General features: G+C 36.6%; 1 protein-coding gene across 1 annotated transcript; it reads right to left on the bottom strand.

The window, feature by feature from the left end:
* Positions 1-8,622: 8,622 nt before the first annotated feature.
* Positions 8,623-12,264, bottom strand: LOC114729558 (serine/threonine-protein phosphatase 6 regulatory ankyrin repeat subunit B). The gene is made up of 3 exons (XM_028916580.1): positions 12,198-12,264; positions 10,527-11,393; positions 8,623-10,128 (listed from the first exon to the last, which is right to left on the bottom strand). The coding sequence occupies exons 2-3, from the start codon at positions 11,232-11,234 to the stop codon at positions 8,845-8,847; spliced, it is 1,992 nt and encodes a 663-aa protein (XP_028772413.1). The 5' UTR covers positions 11,235-11,393; positions 12,198-12,264; the 3' UTR covers positions 8,623-8,844.
* Positions 12,265-12,407: the final 143 nt, after the last annotated feature.

The following is a 12,407-nucleotide window of genomic DNA, read 5'->3' as shown; positions in this document are numbered from 1 at the left end:
TATTTACTTTGATTTATTTTAAATTGTAAAAACATATTTCAAATATATAGTTTTTGTTTATCGCAAAATTTAAATGATATAAGTTTAAAAATTTTTATAAATTATTTAAATTTATGATTCAAAACTTTAGACGCATCTTTGTTATAAAAATTTATAAACATATTTAGTTAAGTTTATATATATTTATTAAATAGTCAATTTTTTAATCAAATCTTTTATGGTTGTCCTAACTAAATGAAATTGATATAATTGTAAAAATATAATTTAGAAATTTATTAGAATGAGGAGTACAATAGTAAATAAATTTTATTTTAATATAAATTTCAGTTAAAAATAATACTTTTAGAATCTTTTTAGAATTTTCCTAACAGTGTTAACTAATTGGACTAAATTGTATGTTTTTAAAATAGAGGGAAGATTCATATACTTGATGCAAATTAGAAAGGTAATCAGAGTATTTTACTCTAAATATAATAACTTTCACTAATTGCAATACAAAACCAACATGCAAATTACTTTTATATGCTTTTTTGTTTTGTTTTGGTCTTTCCTCTTTCTCATATATCACCTCTGGTTCTAATTATAAGACCTCATATTAGAGATAGTATATAATTAAACTTGAAGGGTAATTTGATCTTTTTATCTTCGTCTTTATTTACAGTGAAGCACCTCAGACATTTACAACATTTCAAGGATTATTTCCCAAATAAAATTTCAGTTGATGAATTACAGCCAATTTCCCCTAATTATTTGCTAATATTAGTTAGTAGTAGCGGTGTCACATTTTGAGGGGACCCATGACACCCTTTTATCAGTATTTAATTAATAGAGTAAGGAAACAATAACAAGAATGACTCGAAACGCGTGAGAATACAAGTTCTGTACTGAGGGAGAAAAAACGCAGCACTATCAAAATTACGCCTGCGCCACTCCGGCGCGACCTTCTGCATTCTGAACTAAGAACTAGGATTTTTATCTTTAACAAGAGAAGTTGAGTCCTGATTCATCCCACCAAAAAAAAGAAGAAGAAGAAAAACAATGAATATATTCACATTGTGGTATTTGTTTGATAGGTACATATGCACTTGTATTATTGGAAGCCAACTTCCATGAAATCAATGGAAACGACTTCCTTAGGCCATGGAACTCTCATACAGTCACCCATTTGCCCTATAACCATGGAGTGTGGTAGCCGCGGTGGCGCGGTTGATCAGCCATGACGGAGGACGGAGGCAGCAATACGGTTGATGAGCGACAATGACGATGGCATTTGTTCTCCATGCCCTGCTCCCCATATTGTTTCTCTCCCAACAAACAAGACACTCCATTTTATTAAAAAGTAGTTTAAGTGGTAATCACAGCGGTATATATGTTTAAAGTGGAGAAATTAACATATAAAGTTGGTTATAATGAGACGTAGAATGAAAATTGGGAAGTTACATAAACTCTCAAATGAAGGAGGTTATTTTTATGGTTCTGACTTCTGAGAGTAAAACATGACACGGGCATTAGAAAATTAAAAAGTTTTATAAAGAAATAAAAATACACAGAGTAAAGTAGCTATTTCCTGGCAGTAAAGGGAAACAGAGGAAAGTTGCAAAAGAAAGTTATCATGAGATCTAAGGAAAAAGATATAATTATAAAAAGGTTCATAATAAATAAATAATACAATAACAAGATTCAGTGTAAAAAATAAGTAAACACTCATCCCGTCTTTAATATAAGACCCATTTAACTAATTTAATTAGATCAAGGAAATTATGTAAGTTAGTTAATTATAAGAAAAGTGACACATTTTTTCTAAAACACTATAATCATCTTTCTTAATACCTCTTTTATCTCTTCTACTTGATTATAGTTGATGGAATATCTATAGAGATAGTTTAAAGAAAATTAATAAATATGAAAAATGAGTCTTATATTTAGGACTAAAACCAACTCATATTTGTGTGGTGAGAATTTTGGCTGATTCCGTTTTTTCCTATTTCCTGGAAATTTCCCAGGTTACAATGAATTTCGCAGGCAGTCACGTACATCGCATTAATTGTTACACTGAACTTTGCCAGGCTGGATGCGCCCTCCCCCGGGGCCCATACCTCACAAGATATTTGGAGCCTCGTACTAGCGAGAAGCTGTCGTTTCTGCTTCGGGGGTTCATGAATTTGAAGTTTTGTATTTCGAATGGGAAAAGTATTAATTTTTTCTTCTCTCAGTTGACACTAATTAAATAAGACAAAATAATTGGAATAATATTTTCATGTACTCTCAGATGGCCTTCATTTTATTGGTTTAGCAATGTTTTCTTGGTCTTCCACCATTATGTTATCTCATCTCAGTGAGCACTAATTCACCTGTCTTCATCTCCACCCGACCGACTCCATTTCTTAGCCCACTACACATACTAGGTGTGACTCCAAACAACCTCGTGCGTATATGCTGCTCCCGGCCGCCAGATTAATGTTCAGAACAAAAACACAAGTTCCGGTAAAGTGAAAGCGTACGAACAGTGTCGTCAAAGCATCCCCTCTGATAGTGCAAAATGAGGGAATTCTGTTCCCATGAGAAGACAGTGATGGGGTTTCTAAATTTATGTGTGAGGCATTTCACACTTGTTGAAGGACACACTAAATTATTACTCTTCATTAAGACCTATTAGGACGGAAAGAGTATATCTATTTAGTTTTTAAGACTATTCTATTTCTTATTATAAGAACTTTTTAACTAAATTGTGCAGTTTAAAAAGATAATTAAAATTAGTTAAAAGTAATTAATATGCAGTAAATATAATTTTTTTTCAAATATACCCCTATATGTAAATTGGTAGATAACTAGTTATGAACGAATAATAGTGAAATAAATGAAGAAATAGAATGTATTAAATGCATTAAACTAGGGGTAAAATAAGTAATAATGCATTAAATGTTTAGACAAACTCAAAAAAAGATTTCATAAAAAAGATAAACCTATTCAAAAAATTAGATCTTATAATAAGGGACGGAAAGAATATAATTTAATAAATTCGGCTATTCTTTTCCTTGAAACCACCTCTTAATGAAGCAACGTAATCATTTTATTATAGTGAACTTCAAATATCCATGTATGATCGTGATTAACCGAGAATCTCATAATTAAAATTGAAAAATAAAAAAACTGGAACATTATCCCTCCACCACCAGCAGCATCAACAATAATAAATGCTAATATACATCCGGGGCAGTTCGAATAGAGTTAGGTTTTGAAGAATAATCTCGCAAAAATAAATATTTAAGAATAATTCAGGTTTTTTTTTTGGGGTCAGCAAGAATAACTGAGTTCGCGGTCAACTATATTCCTAAACATGTTAGATAAAGATATATACATATCAAGGAGCGTTTGGTTTCCCGCTAAATTAAAAGTTTGAGATGTACATCAACGACTGGGTCAAATTTTGACACGTGTTTGAGTTCAGTGCGTGAAACAGCACAGATTCCGTGACGAAAGCCGTCACAGTCACTTATTTGGAGCATATACCGCTGTGTGTGATGAATAATTATAAGGAAGAAACCCGGTTAGGTCGACTGGCTGGGATCATCCTAGTTTAATCACGGATCTCAGGTTCGAGACGTGGGAACACAGCACTCCAAGAAGCCAGAGGGCGCTGTCTGTATGGATCCTTGCAAGCCCCCGAATCCGGATTAGTTTGGGGACGTTGTTACGGCTGAAAGACGCCTATTTTCCTGGGATACCGGATGGAGTAATCCAAAAAAAAAATTATAAGGAAGAGAATTTCCACTTTTCTGCGTGCCACCATCGTAAAATTCAAATATTTGCAGCTTCAAAGAAAGTTCGCCATCGTCAACAACTTATTGCCGTATCGATATGTAGTACGATATATATATCTACGTGGAACCCTAACCCATCTCTAACCCTATCACGCACATTACAATATAATATAATATTAGTCGATCGTCATCTATTTGTCAACTTTTTGGCCAATATATATATACACATGTCAACTACCTCATCAGGCAGTATTATAACGATGCATATATATATATATATATATATAAATAAATAAAGCGGAAAGCTTATGCGCTCAGCTACATTATTTCTTACGGGTATTTATATATAAATAATTTGAATAGCATTATCGTTGGGAGGTTCATGTGAAAGAGAGTAAAATAAGGCAAGGAAAGTGAGGTGGTTTGGCCCCTTTTTCTTCCTGATATTTTTGGCCGGTCAAGCCACGAATGTTGGGCACGTCTACCCTATTGTTCAACTCTATTCTGGCAATGGAGCCAAATGGACACAGCGTATCCAGCGTCGTGAATCAGTGTTCATGTGAACATATTATTAATAGTATTATTATTATTTTTTTAAAAAAAGACAAGTTGGTGCTAGCTTTCCTTTTCTTTCTTTGTTTTTTTTTGCGCCTTCTTTTGCTGGTGGTTTGTGAGGTGTGAATTAAGATGAGATTTCCGTGGAAGCGCGATGATCTGTGGGTGTGTGTCTTTCTAAATGCTTTGCAAGTTGACGTGGTCGTCGATGACATATTTTCACACTTGACACCCATATGAGCTGCCCAGCGTTCAACCGAAACATGCTACTCTTTTTAAGGTTAATTGACCTTTCTGTTGCGAGTTCCTGTAGGTTTCTCTCCCCAGTTGCCTCCCTCCGATAATAATACACGGTTTTGATAAACATTTCATAGTTGACCATCTTTTCTTTTTAATTAATTATACTATCATTTCCCAATAATTGATGGGTTCTCTCCCTTGCCTCTCTGGCAATTTGTACGAAGCTGTATCATTCCGGCTTTCAATCTCGTCGACTTGTGGGCGTTCAAAACTTCAAAGTCGTCTTAGTCGACCTGGTTCTCTTTATGTCAGTAATTTCTTATCATCGAGTCATAACCCATATGATCAGAGAAATAATAACAAGAGAGAACAGTAGTGCATGTAGATATTTATTTTTGAATATATTATTGGTAAATATTATGTAAATTATTTAAATTATTACTCTTACATATAATCTTTATAATAATAACAATAATAATTTTAAAAAAAAGATTCCTGAAGTGTGCATATGAAAAAAAAAAAAAAAAAAAGATTCCGGGAGAAGCGTGTTTTACCCGGAGTGTTGGGTGGGGTCCACTGTAGTGGGAACGATCGCATTTAGTGGGGCGAAAGGGAAATAACGGAAAGGATAGGGCCATCATAAAAACATTTAAAAGTCAAAGCAAGGACTGCATACTTTTTTTTTTGAGCAAGGACTGCATACTTGAATGTGGGAAATGATGATACAATTCAGTGGTTTCTGCGACGAAATTTCTGCAAGATGTCATTATCACATGGCGAAGACCAGAAACTCAGGGTCAACACTGCATCGCAGCATGCCATTTTCTAAAATTTTTCCACCTTTAACGCCCCATTTTAATTTCTCGTTTTTAATACAATACTTCTCTTTCTTTGACCACCAGCTTTCCGTGCATTTTCATAAGTCCCTCTTAACTCTAAATATTAGTCTGTGACGTTTGTTTATCATAGAATATATTTTTAATTTTGACCAAAAAATAGTGTACAGTTTTAATGATAACTAACTAGATGCTTAATTGTTACGCACGCCTGTGTCATCAAAACTCCCTCTCGCATCCCTGTAAATTAATGTTTAAGAGGTTTGTTTCTGATTACAATCGCTTAAACCGCACCTAAGGGCTACTTCTCTATAATGAAAAAAATGGAATTAAAAGTATTTAAATTTCACGGTAGCATTAGAGGTCGGTATTATCTTATAATCCCTTTTTCTTACATTCTTCTCATAATCTCATATCCGCAATTAGATCAAAAATAGATGGTTCATATTTATTCAAAAAAAAATATTCATCTTCTCTTTCCTATTTATATATAGACTATAATAATAATAGCTTTTAAACTATTAAATCTGAACTATTTATTTTTTAATTCAATAATGTAGATGAGATTCTGAAAAAAGAACGGGGAGCGGGATTATGAGTTAGTTGAAGAATACTTTGGCCGTGTCATCTACGTCTCCATCCCCTATTCCCCTCCTCCCACTTGTGTGATGTACCATCTATGTCTATTTGATGACAAATTTTGCATTTTGAGGTAATCATCTGAAAAATGAGATTAAGTTAAAGTACTCTTACATGACAAGCACACGCAAGTACTACTATTCTTGTAGCTGAACCAAATGCAATCGATCGCTTTTAAAAGTATTTATAGTTCAATTACTGTTCAATAATTGAAACGTGTAGTGTATTTTTGAACAAAAGACGCGATAACTAAATTGTATAAACCTGAATACTATCTCGGGTTTTTAATATAAGATTTTATTTGACTTTTATTTTGGTCATAAATATAACATTTTAATTCACTTTATCTCTCATATTTATACTTTTTTTTTTCAAAATAGTCATTTCGATAAAGATAGTTTTAGCCAAGACACTTGATTAGTAAGGATATTTTAAGAAAGACGGCACCTATTTATTACAAATAACTAACTTAACTTATTCCTTGATTTATTTAAATTAGTTAACCAGTTTTTATATTTAGAATAGGAGGTAATGTATTGTTTTGAAAAATGTGGCATGGACTATGATTTTGAAATGTAATGAGCGGTGGCAACCCTCGAGTGTCCAGTCAAACCACAAGCGGTTCCCATCGCGGAGGTGGCAAGGAATTTTCTGCAATAATTTCAACTCAAGTGTTGCTTGATTAAACTTGATACGCTATGGATGTTTCTGAATGGCTTCATCCTGGTGATGTTAACACCCGCAAATTTCTCATTCATTATAAAACAACGTAACAAAGCGTGTTTTTCTGGGGGGCATGACCTCATGTGCAAGAAAATCATGGCAGTGTGATAAATAAAAGCAGCAAACTTTGATGTTGTAATATAAGATTTAATTAATTATGTCACGGATATTAAAAGATTGATGAAGTTGGTTATTTGTCACTGTTATGTAAAAATCGTGCCAGTTTCTTTGAAATATCCATAAGAGACAAAAAGTAAAATTAGAGACGTTATGTTGGGAAAATAATATTAAATGGGAGAGAGAAAGAGGATACAAATGTAGGCACTTTTCCTAATCAGATTGAAGTTTTGGTTCATCACATTATAAATGAGTAATTTTTTTTGCTAGACCTAACCCCTATTAGTTAACAAATAAGTACTGTCAAGTACTAAATGCGAGTATATCTTTTAGTGAAGATTTGAATATTGGGTTATTACCTTGTGGGACCTTTCCCACTAGACCTAACCCGTTGCAAACTACTCCCTCCGTTCCTTATTATAAGAGACATTTGATGCTTATGGCATGTTCCTATATATAAGAGACACTTAAAAGTTGTCTCTATTTTTTTGTGTTGATTTCCTATTTTGCCCATATTTATTATCTCCAACTCATACTCTCTCTCCTTCTCACTTCTCTTTATTTTAATAATTTACCATTGTTCTCTCTCATGCTCTCTCTCCTTATTAATGAGGGTATTTTTGGAAAAAAAATTATACTTTTTACACATTAATTGTTCTTAACTAATTTTAACTGTTTTTTTGATCAACGTAATTCGGTTATTCGTCTCTTATAATAAGGAACGGAGGGAGTAATCTTTTTATTCAGACGGATACAGATTGAGGTTTTGCATTATCCGTACCGTGGCTGCTGCTTGCTTTTACATGGTTTTTTTTTTTGGGGTACAAAAAAGGTGAGCAGACAAAGCCTGAATGCGTGGGCCGGAGAGAAACTGAAATGGACTTTGATGCCTAGGTGCTGTTTTGGTGTACTGGGCTCCTCTTGGGCCATGGCTTCTGTCTACGTACTTTGCCGGAGGCCTGGCTCCCGCGTCTGCCCTTTCATTTCATTATAGGGAGAATTATGGCTTCTATTCCCTTGTCTAAGAGGTAATTAAAACTAGATTGCTGCTCCTTCTTTTTTTTCCCCTCGAAGAAAAAAGTTGTTGCTCTTTTTCCTGGCTATTGAATTTGAAAAATATATTGCTCTATTTATCTGTTAGCTTAACATATACTACCTTCTGTCCTAATTATAAGAGCCAGTTGATTAATTTGAGGAGATTAAGGAAGTTGAATTAGTTATTTGTCTTAAATAGGTGTTGTCTTTCCTAAAATATCCTTGCTAATCAAGTGTATTGACTAGAACTATCATTGTTAGAAGGGCTACTTTGGAAAAAAATATATAAATATGAGAGTCAAAGTGGATTGGGGTCTTATATTTAGGACTAAAATAAAAATTAAACAGGGTCTTATAGTAAGGACCGGAGGTAGTATGTTAATTTTTGAATGATAGATACTAATTAAAAGTCGTTTTAACTTGTGAATCAGATCAAAGGAGATGAAAGTTGATGTGTGCTGTTGGTTTAAATTCTTATATTTATGAACTCGTGATCATGACTATATCTAAATCTGCTAATCTTTGCTTCAGCCTAATTCTTGTTTAACCTTAAACAAGCATATCTGTAAATAAACTTTTAGCAGCGGTGGGGATTGCTGCTTATTTCTTAGCATCACGGAAGTATACTATCAGTGCCCGAACCATGCTAATAGTAATTCCCACACAATTGAGCTCCGAAATTCGCTGACCTGCTGCCAAAGGCTGATATGATATGAAGCATAATTTAACACAGCATAGTTACCACTAGTAAGTGGAGTCTCGTACACGACCTAAAACATACACCACCAAAGTATAATCTATAAGGAGACTGAAATCACAGCTAAGGAACCAGCTGCTCTTTATTTCGACATAGAAGTTATACATTAAACAAGCAGCTTTTATCCCTTGTGTCATCTCAGACTTGTCAGGAATTAGCTATAATCCCATTCCCCAACCAATTATGCCACCGAAATAACATAATTCTTGAAGTCCTGGCTTTCCTGCTGCTTGCTGCTACTTGCTGTGTTCTTCACATTAAGTCCTGCTGCACCGAAACAGAAGTAATGCCCTCTCAACCTTTGACTCACAGAGGCTCGCCTCACCATATGTGGCGATTCATCTTCTTCAGGTGCTTGGTTCGAGTAAGATGGCCCAGGCATATCATTCTCAATATAGACACCCTTTTGCTTGTCCCATGATCTGGGCGAGGAGATTGATGATTTTGAGAATGAACTCGAGCGGGACCTGCGCGAAACTTTCACTTGTGGCACGGACTGCATCACTCCATGCACTAACCCTGAAGCAAACTTCTTCTTCGCGTTTGGACTTGACTGTTGACTCCTCACAGACAGTGTTCTTTTGTTGTTTGGAAGCGACGATGGCTTGGAGAATCTTTCTCTGAGAGGGGTTGGCGTTTCTCCATTGAATCTCTCAGCTTTCTTCTCCTTCCCGCGAGGCCATTGAAGGACTCTTTTCAGTCTAGCTGCCGTGACAGAACTAGGCCTTTTACTGGTGGCTGCACTACAGTGATTCTCGGCGTTGGACCCGCATAGATTGTGTTCTGATGAAGATCGACTCATTCCTGGATTTCCCTGATCAGCAAAAGTATGTGAAACATTATTCTCAATACCTGTGTGCAAGAATATCTCCGTGTCTGAGATTCTAAAGGATGTCCCAGGACTGCTTCCACCCTGCTGTTTCAAGTGTGAAGCTATGGCTTTTCTTGAATCATAATCTCTGCAGCCAAACATTCCCCCGGCTGAGATCAACTTTCTGATGAGTATATCTGAGGATGCTGAATCGGGGTGTTGCCTGAGATAATCAAGTGGGGTCATGCCATCCACATCACAGGCATTGACGTTTATTGAAGGAGCCGTCATCAAGAGTTGGACAAGATCAGTGTGGATGTTTCCTATGATGGCCATGTGAAGAGCTGTTCTTCCGTCATTATTCTTCACATTGATGATTTCTTCCGTGTGGAAATTCTTCCCACTAAGTAACTGCTTCAGAAGCGCCACTTGTCTGTCCAATCTGCGGAACGCCGGAGTCTGGAAACCAGACACAGCCTTGTGGAGAAAGGTTTCCCCTACGTTGTTTTTCTGGCTTATCAAGGTGGGATATGCAGAGACTAGAGCTTCAACTGCAGCTAATTGACCCCTATAAGCAGCCACATGCAGAGCTGTGTTGCCCTGATGGTCTGTCGAGTTGATAATGTCGAAAGTTGATGTCAAATATTTAATTACCTGCATGAACCACAACAAATTTTATATTTTACAACAATTTTGAGAAGAGTCATTAATGTTTGAAAAGAGTCTTTTTTTTTTTTTTGGGCTTCTAATCATGGTCAGTTCTTCCTTGATTTTGCATACATATTCAATTTATTGTTCTCATTAGGTAATCTTCAGGGCATGCTCCATCAAATTACCTAATCTTTGCTGGCAATGTTAAATGCAATAGTTGAAGTTAAACCCCAAAGCCAACATCCCTTAAAAAGAATCCATTTTTCACCTAAACTAATGATAAGTTTCCCATTGACTCACCACATTCTATCTTCATCACTAAATGCATAAAAATAGTAATGAGAAATCAAGCGAAGCAGCGAAGACTGAAGGAGCGCAATTGGCGAGATAGAGAGCCTTACCTCAACCCGTCCTCTGCCTGCAGCTGCATGCAAGGCAGTAGAGCCCTGAGCGTCTCTATAAGCCAAAACATCAGAACAATTGGCAAGAAGCTCCTCCAAAATCTTGACATTACCTCCTCTTGCAGCTGCATGAACAGCCCTATTGGTCATCTCGAACCTGTAAACAGAAGGAATTTCCCCAAGATGCTCCACCCACAAACCATCTTTTCCTGTGGCAAACCTGGGCGAAACTGCAAAATCAAACAGCAGCCTGAAAACCTCACAGTTCTTGCTCCTCGCCGCAGCATATAGTATATCAGTGATCCCGTACTCTCCTTCTCCAAAAACCAGAAGTGGGTTCCTCTCAAGAAGCTCTTGAACGAAACCATAATCTCCAGCTGAAGCAGCAGTGTACATAAGCCACCCACCATAGCCTGCTCGAATGAGAGAGTTTTTGCCTTTCTTGGATTCACACTCTTGAAGCAGCTTCCGGGCCACTTCAGAACGGAACTTGGCAACGTCGTTGAACTGCTCTTCGTCGTCCCACACGGTTTCCAGGCGCCGAATACGGCGGAGGGAGGTCAGTTTGAAAAGGTGGTTGCTATCAATACGAAGCAGCTCGCGAACCAAGTCATAGTGGCCATTAGCAGCAGCCCAGTCGATCGGGGAAGCATACCACCACTGGTCGCCGGTGCTCTCCCACCGAAGAGGGAAATACGTAGGAGGCATTGCGAAGACTGGAAATACTGAAACTTTGTATTCAGAAAGACCAACAAGAAGAATGAAGGAAGATAGATGAATATGTAGATAGTATGTCTGAGATGAAAAGAACAGAACAGCCCAAATCAACTACATCTGACGCAAAGGCAAACCATTTTCCATCGAATTCTGTAATCCGGGATAGTAGTACTGTACGTTAGATATGAAAACGACCTTAGAAAAATGCAGGGCCAGTGTGGGGATAGAACTAATACAGCAGAAGAAGGCTTACTGGGAAATTATGACAGTAGGCGACCAAACCAAGTGAGTATTAAAAGGATACGAAATGCCCGCATGCCATAAATATAGAAAACCACTAAATCAGGCACATGAAGACAACATAAAGGGCTAATAATAAATTAAGCAGTTGAACCATCAGCAAAACCCCATTACAACACCGACTAGTTATAGTAAGCATATATTAGAAACATGATAAAGAAAGAAGAGGGGTTTCCTTTATGAGGATACAGGGGTTATGGAGGATCGTGATTAATGATATGAAGTGGATGGGATGGGAAAGGAAACAGCCATGATTGCCCTCACAAACGAGACCAGAGAATGGAGCAGGTGCTTGAAAGAAAAGTAAAGAGTAAAAGAATATAGCTATAAGGGGATCACAACGCCATTTGCAGAAGATTATGGACCAGAGGAGAGGATATTCTCAATAGATTATTGGTCGTCTCATCAGAATCTCAAGGGAAAATAAGATGCTAATAGAGATTTCACGGATAATTTTCGTTTTCCTCCTTTGTAACAGTGAAATTCAATCAGGATGCACGGGACATAATTATGAAGGAGGGTTGTGGAGAGAGAGGGAGGGAGAGGGAGAATGGCTTCTTATTAGTTGTCCGCAATGATGGTGGAAAGTTGGAAGCTGAACCAATGCAAGAGAACTTGACTGTACACAAAGATGGTGAATTAGGTAGGCTTTACTGAGGCATATTGCCTTTTCTCAGCTTGCAGAGACAGAACTCATGACACCATCGAATGCTGCGTGGTGCGTGTAATGTGATAAATTATCCCAGTCCTTAGACAATCAATTACATTCTAAGACGAGTGACATGGTTGAGGTGATGGTTTAGTTCTACGATCCACATCTTATCCTTCTCAATTACTCCACCATTATATCAAATACGCTTGCTA

Source organism: Neltuma alba, unplaced genomic scaffold (genome assembly GCF_004799145.2).
Source record: "Neltuma alba isolate B1F8T4 unplaced genomic scaffold, ASM479914v2 tig00012646_pilon, whole genome shotgun sequence".
NCBI classification, from domain to species: Eukaryota; Viridiplantae; Streptophyta; class Magnoliopsida; order Fabales; family Fabaceae; genus Neltuma; species Neltuma alba.
Note: the sequence above shows the minus strand (reverse complement) of the source record. Positions and strands in the feature narration are given on the sequence as shown.